The 7,599-nt window shown below is 40.4% G+C and overlaps 1 protein-coding gene across 3 annotated transcripts in view; it reads left to right on the top strand.

Moving 5' to 3' along the window:
• PCYT1B (phosphate cytidylyltransferase 1B, choline) overlaps nt 1-7,599 on the top strand; it is a 133,578-nt gene that overhangs the window by 68,485 nt on the left and 57,494 nt on the right. For all 3 annotated transcript variants that reach the window (XM_006158476.3, XM_006158475.3, XM_014591577.1), the window contains exon 3: nt 2,363-2,479. In XM_006158476.3, coding sequence (XP_006158538.1) covers nt 2,363-2,479 — 117 coding nt within the window. The remainder of the gene's footprint in view (nt 1-2,362; nt 2,480-7,599) is intronic.

Here is a 7,599-nt window from a genome sequence, read left to right as displayed (position 1 = left end):
ACCTGGCCCACTCCTGATTTAATTCCCCTTAGGTATCAGCATTCAACAATGAACTTTTCAAAAGGTTGTTGGCATTGCTCATCTATTGTCGTTGCCCTGCTTGCTTTCTCTGCCCTTGAGGGAATTATACCTTTTTACCTCTCAGTAATATTTTGTGATGTTTTAGGAAGAAGTAGATATCAATGTGTGTGTTCAGTTCACCATATTTAATGGATAGTCCTCATATTACTTTAAAAAAAAAAATACCTGCCAGAGGGTGTGTGCATTTGCCAGGGACAGAGAAACAGAGAGAGGGAGAAGAGAAAGTACTCCCCATGGGGCATGGGGCATGATCACAGCTCAGGCTGTTTCTTTGTCCCATTGGGATTTGGGGTATGGACACATATGCCTAGCATGTTACTCAAGCTACCAAGGCCGGGACCCAAACTGGGACTGGCCCTTGAGTAGGGGTCTGCCATATGGAATCTGATTCCCCCAACAACTAGGCTATAGGGCCGGCCCTTCATATTTCTTTTCTTTTTTCTTTATTAGATTTTTTGTCATAGAGTGTGTGTACTCACCAGAGAGATACAAAGAGAGACAAAGACAGAAAGTGAGAAATCACCATCCTCTCCCCCAGAGGGGATGGCAATGCCACAATCCCTTCTCCTCCAATCTCCACTTGGAATTTTGGGCATGCACACACACAGGCTTGGTATGATTTTCAAGCCACCGGGTCCAGGGCTTGAACTATGGTCAGGTATATAAGAGTCCAGTGCCTTAATCACTACACCACTTTCTGCCCTCCTCCCTAATATTGCTTTTTAAAGAGCACTGTTATGGCCATATATGTCTCCTTCCTTCTTCTCAATGCAGGAATAAAATGTTTCTGTGTTGTTTATGGCCATGGAAATGAAGTGACAGGGGCACTTCAAAGGAAAGTACTTATTTCTCCTGACATCTATTTTTGGTCTTGTTCTTGGATTTTTTTTTCACTTTCTAGTTTCTTTATTGAAAGTTCAGAAAAGTGTAAAAGTTGGCAAAATATGTAGAATTTTCGACAAGTGTAACAGGCATTTTTCAGGCTATGAGGGTGGTGGTGTAATAGAGAAGCAACCAGCTCGAAAGAGTAATTTCGTGGTTTGTTATGTCCACCAAATGGATGGAACCTGATCCCACAGTTTCCCCCTCTGACTCGAAGGGATTGGGTCCTGGTCTGGTTCAGCAATAGTGTCATGGTGCAGTTTCTACCACAGTCTACTGTTTCTCAGGGGGCTATGGTGACCTGTGTCCCTCTTCCTCATTGGCAAGCAATTCCAAGAGTACTACCGTATGCCACTGTGAGAGCATCAGTTGCACCTCAACTTTTTACCTTTTTCCCTACGAAGGACTGTAATGATAGCTGTTCACCTCCACCTGCTGAGTACCACCCCTATGTACAATGTTGATACTCTGACTCTCTTCCCTTCAGGGCAGACATATCAAGGAGGTTGGGGAGTGACCTTGTGTAGTTTGTATGCTAGTAAGTAACAACTGGCCCTCCGGGGAGAGACAAGTCCTGATTTGAGGCATTTGCCAATTCCTGTGGTATAAACACCCCTACCATAGCTGACTTCAGGCTACCAACATGACTTGGAGTTGGGAAGAAAGATGCACTGAGCAGTCTGAGTGGACTCTAGCACATCTCTGCTTTTGGAAACAGGATTTGGGGTCTTCCTTCAGGACTGCCAGGCTGAAGGATGAAGTCATTTGTCTTTTCCTTTGAGTTCCTTAACTCTTCCTGCTTTGATGTTCCTGCTGGGCTGACTCTGCTGGCTCAGACATCTAGAATCCACTTTAGGTCAAGAGAACTCCCTACTGCTCTCTGTTTGTCTCTCCTATTGGCCAACAATGTGTGTTCTGGTTCAATTTTAATTTTGTTATGTTATTGCTCTGCTTTAATGTTGTCAGAAGACCGACACCTTCTTTTGTAAGAGGTCTTTGCCTTAGGGTTTGTGATCTTGCCAGAGAGAGAGACAGAGACAGTGAGAGGGAAGTGAGAGATCACCCCCTGGGGGGATGGTAATACCTTAACCCTTTCTCCATTCTTCTCCTGAGATCTTGCACATGCACACAAACACACCTGGTATGATTTTCAAGCCACTGAATCTGGGACTCAAACCAAAGATGACCATGTGGGAGTCCAGCGATGTAACCCTCTATGCCATCTGCTGGCCCCAGAAGACCCTCTTTTTAAAATCAGTTTCAGGCACAAATATGGAACTGATCACACATAGAGATTGCGTCTTACCCAGGTAAACTTGCATATGGCATTATACTGATGGAAGGCAACTGTGATTCTTGATTCTGCAATTTTGTTAACAGTATTTTCTTTCTCCCACAGTTGACAGGCCTGTCAGAGTCTATGCAGATGGAATATTTGACCTCTTCCACTCAGGTCATGCAAGGGCACTTATGCAAGCAAAAACACTGTTTCCCAACAGCTACTTGTTGGTAGGAGGTAAGATGTGAATTTTCTTTTTATTCAGAAAAATTCCTTTTATTTAAATTTTATTTATTTATTTATTTAAATTTGACCATAGAGGGGGAGAGAGAGAGAGAGAGAGCGAAGAAACTGACAAGTCTGGGACTCGAACTGTGGTCGGCTATGTGGGAGTCCAGCATTCCCAACCACCACGCCACTTGATGGCCCCCCCAAAAACCTCCTTTGTAATAGGCTTTCTGAAAAGGATCCCTTTCAGAGTTCCATCTGTAAAAGCTGACATTATCATTATCATTATTTTAGTTCGCTATAGGGCACATGTGCTTGCTGGAGAGAGAGAGAGTGAGAACATTCCAGAGGGGGAATGACCGTGCCACATTCCCTTCCCCTCCATTCTTCTCTTGGGATTTTGGGCACCCATATACACCTTCCTAGCGTGGTTTTCATGCTACAAGGTCTAGAACTTGAACCGCACAGTCAGCCATATGGGATCCAGCTACTTTAAAACCACCATGCCATCTGGCTGGCCCAAAACCTGACATTATTAATGCTTCCAATTCAGCTCAGATTGACTCACTTGTTCACTGTTTGAGACTAAAAATTATGTTTAAAAACCATAGGAGAAATTACCTCACAGCTTGGTATGTACTGATTCTCAGAGAGAGACAGACTAATACCACCAAGGGTAGCTGCTTCATGTTTTCCATGAATGCCCCTCTCCTGATGCTTGAGGCATAATCCAATTTGTGTTTCTAAAGTTTCCTAAAGGGTTAGCAGAAAAGCACTATATCATTCTGGCTTCAAATATCAGAGAGCCAAAGGGATTTAGGATGATTAAGGGCAAACAAGGTCATTGTCTGTTTTCTTTGTGTGACCCACAGCACTCACGATGGTGTTACGCTAACAGCAGTAGTGGCTTATGACAGGTCTAATTCATTGAATTTATATGCAGTGTGTTAAAGACATAGAGATTTATATACCCAGGTTATCTTTGTTTAAAATGAAGGGACTAACTTCCTAAACTTTTGGAATGAGAAGGATGGTTAGTGGACTGACATTTTCCTCCTCCAGAAGGCCTAGAAGGCCTACTTATTTCAATTTGGGTAAAAGGGATAGTACCTGACTAGGAAGACCTGCATCTTACTTCTGTAGCTTCAGGAAGCTGCATATCAATGAACCATGATCAGTTTTTGTGGCATTATATAAACTAGGTATCATCAACTCTTAAACCTCTACTGTAGGAAAAAAAAGATAAGAGACTGTTGTATATCTGTTTTTTTTTTTTGTTTTTTTGTTTTTTGTTTTTTTGGAGAGATTTTCACTGTAGGGTGCGTGCGCTCGCCAGACAGAGAGAGACATAGAGACAGAAAGCGAGAAATCACCCCTCAGGGGGGATGGTCACGCCGCAATCCCTTCTCCTTTATTCTCTTCTCAGGATCTTGGGCACACACGCACACGCGCCCGGCGTGAGTTTTAAGCCACCGGGTCCGGGACACGAACCGCGGTCGACTACGTGGGAGTCCAGCGACATAGCCATTACACTAACTGCTGGTTCCCGTATATCTGTTTTTTAAAGTATATTGTTACCTTATGCAATTAAAAAATTATTTATTATTATTATTTTAAAAATGTGACCAGAAAAAGACAGAGAGAGAGAGAGAGAAAGAGAGAGAGAGAAAACTAGAAAGTAAGCTGCCAGGACCAGGACTCAAACCATAGTTGGTCATGTAGGAGCCCAGTGCCCCGACCACCGGGCCACTTGCCAGCTCATCTTCAGCAAATTTAAAATACCTTTTTGGATATTTAAGATATTGCCTTGGGACCAGCAAATGGCATAATGATTATGTCGCTGGACTCCCACGTAGTCGACTGTGGTTCAAGTCCCAGACCCGATGGCTTAAAACTCACATCAGGCATGTGTGCATGTGTGCCTAAGATTCTGAGAGGAGAATGGAAGAGAAGGGATTGCGGTGTGGCCATCCGCCCACCTCTACCCAGGGGTGATTTCTTGCTTTCTGTCTGTCTCTCTGGTGAGTGCACACTCCCTAGAGCAAAAATATCTCTAAAAAAGATACTGCTTCAATGGCTATTACATGGGCTTTCTGGGGAAGCCAATAGCATGTTAAACTATGACCATGGAGACCATATCCTTTGACACGTGACAGGGTCTAGAGTATGGATGGAAAATGAAATGGTACTACAAGAAGCTATGAAGAGACAGTGTGTAGACTTCTGAGACAGTGAGAGTGTGAGTGAAAAACCATGGGAAACACAAACAATAATACATAATTATGTTCTTTTTTTCTACAAGTTTCTCATCATCCTTGCTATCCTATCTAGAATAATTAGATGTAAATATTATGGAATCATTCAATCACTCTGTTCATAAAATTCAGTTGAATTCTGTACTTCCGTTGTCTTCATTCATTTGATCCCACATATGTTAAATGGAGTCTCCAATCTCCTGTGGATAGGCAGACTGCTGCAGGGCAAGGCATTGGAGCTCAAATCCCATGAGTAGTGTTGCTTTCTGGATTTGATTTCCCAGAAAGTGAACACCTTTTTGTTCACCTAATATTATGAACAAACCAAAGTGCAATCTTCCTTTGATTACATAATAGTTGATTTGCTGAAGAATTCATCTATCACAACTGTTCCAGAACTAGTAATACTTTATAATTATATGCAAAACAAAGAGGTTCTAGACTCGAATGATTATAAATAATTATGCAGGGATATTCAGAAATCTTGTGGGATATGGGAAAATTCTTGTGTGAAGCTGTCCCATGCATTGGAAGATGTTTAGTATCACTGGCCTCTGCCCACTAAATGCTACTAGCTGCCTCCAACCATGCTGCAATCCCTTCTCCTCCAGTCTCCTCTCAGGATCTTGGGCATGTATTCACACGTGCCTGGCGTGAGTTTAAGCCACCGGGTCCGGGACTCGAACTGAGGTTGACTACATGGGAGTCCAGCATCATAGCCCTTATGCCAACTGCTGGTCCTGTTGTGTGCAGGTTTTTGTATGGACCTAAGTTTTCATTTTAGTTGGATAAATACCAAGGAGCATGATTCCTGGATTGTATGGTAAGAGTATGTTTAGTTTCATAAGAAGCTGCCAAACCGTCTTCTAAAGTGGTTGTACAATTTTGTTTTCCCACCAGGAATAAATGAAAGTTCCTTTTTATAAAAAGAATTATTTTATTGAACTTTATTTATTTTATTTATGTATTTATTTATTTTAATTTGACCAGAGAGGAACAGAGTGAGAGAGAGAGTGTGAGAGAGAGAGAGAGAAAGTGAGAAAGCAAGCTGTCAGGTCTGGGACTCAAACCATGGTCAGCCATGTGGGAGTCCAGCACCCTTAACCACCATGCCACCTGCCGGTCCCCAAAGTTTCTTTTGCTCCATATCTTTGTCAGGATTTGGTGTTGTCAGCGTTTTGGATTTTTGGCCATTTGATAGGTGTTTAGTGGTATCTCATTGTTTTAATTTGCAATTCCCTAATGACTTAATGTTGAACATCTTTTCATGTGCTTACTTGCCACTTTATATATTCTTTGATGAGGTATCTGTTAAGGTCTTTTGCCCATTTTAAAAACACAGTTGTTCATTTTCTTATTGTTGAATTTTAAGATTTCTCTGTATATTTTGGGTAACAGTCCTTTATCAGATGTATCTTTTTCAAATATTTTCTCCTTCTATGTCTTATTTTCTCATTTTTCTGACATTGTCTTTTGCAGAACAGATGTTTCTAATTTTAATGAAGTCAGTTGATCAGTTTCTGTTATGTTTTGTGCCTTTGGTGTTGTATCGAAAAAGTCATCGCCATATCCAAGGTTGTCTGGGTTTTCCTCTGTTATCTTCTAGGAGTTTTATGGTTTGGTATTTTACATTTAGGTCTTTGATACATTTTTTATTAATTTTTGAGAAAAATGTAAGGTCTGTGTCTAGAGTCTTCTTCTTTTTTTTATTTTGGTGGGGGCGAATGTGAATGTCTATTTGTTCATCACTATTTGTTGAAAGAACTATCTGCGCCATTGTATTGCCTTTGCTCCTTTGTCAAAGATCAGTTGACTTTACTTACATGGATCTATTTTTGGACTCTATTCTGTGACATCGATCTATTTATTTATTCTTCTGGCAGCATCACACTGTCTTGATTACTGTAGTTTTATGGTAAGTTTTGAAGGCAGGTAGTGCCAATACTCTGACTTTGTTCTCCTTCTGTATCAAGTTGGCCCTTCTAGGTCTTTTGCCTCTCCTAAACTTTTGACTCAGTTCATCTACAGCTACAAAACAACTTGCTGAGATTTTCATCAGGAGTGTGTTGGATCTGTAGCTCAAACTAGGAAGAACTGCCATCTTGTCAATACTGAGTTCCAATCCACAAACATTGACTATCTCTTCCTATATTTAGTTCTTTGATATCTTTCATCAAAGCTTTGTAGTATTTCTTCTTTTTAAAGGATTATTTTTTATCATTTAATTCCATTTGCTATCATTATTTTTTTATTTGACCAGACAGAGACAGAGAGAGAGAGAAAGGGAAATTGAGAAAGCAAGCCGCTAGGTCCAGGACTCAAACCGTGGTCAGCCATGTGGGAATCTAGCACCTTTAACCATCACGTCACCTCTTGGCCCCTGTAGTTTTTCTTATATAATTTAGATTCTTGTATATATTTTATTAGATTCTTATTGGGTTGTCAGCATTTTGGAGGTGATGATATAAATGGTTTTAAGTTTCTAGTTTCAAATTCTACATGTTTATTTCTAGTATATAGAAAAGAGATTGACTTTTATATATTTTTTCTTTTTTTATTTTTATTTTTATTATCCTCATAATCTTCTTTATATTACATTGGATTACATATAACTTTACAGTGTATTACATTGCTTTTTCAAAAGGGAATGCCATGCATGTCAGTCAGTACAGAGACATTCAGCTCCCCGCTTCATCATTCAATATCTTTTCTATGTTTTCCCCAATCATTATTATTATTATTCTAATTATTTTTTAAACAGTCAGTCACTATTTCTCATTTTACTTATAAAAAGACTTTACCCATCATGAAATACTTCTCAGACCAATCCAGTTGAGAATACTATACATGTCATCATCAACAGGTAATAAGCCA

Source organism: Tupaia chinensis, unplaced genomic scaffold (genome assembly GCF_000334495.1).
Source record: "Tupaia chinensis unplaced genomic scaffold, TupChi_1.0 Scaffold000600_1, whole genome shotgun sequence".
Taxonomy (NCBI): domain Eukaryota; kingdom Metazoa; phylum Chordata; class Mammalia; order Scandentia; family Tupaiidae; genus Tupaia; species Tupaia belangeri.
This window is presented reverse-complemented; position numbering and strand designations above follow the sequence as displayed.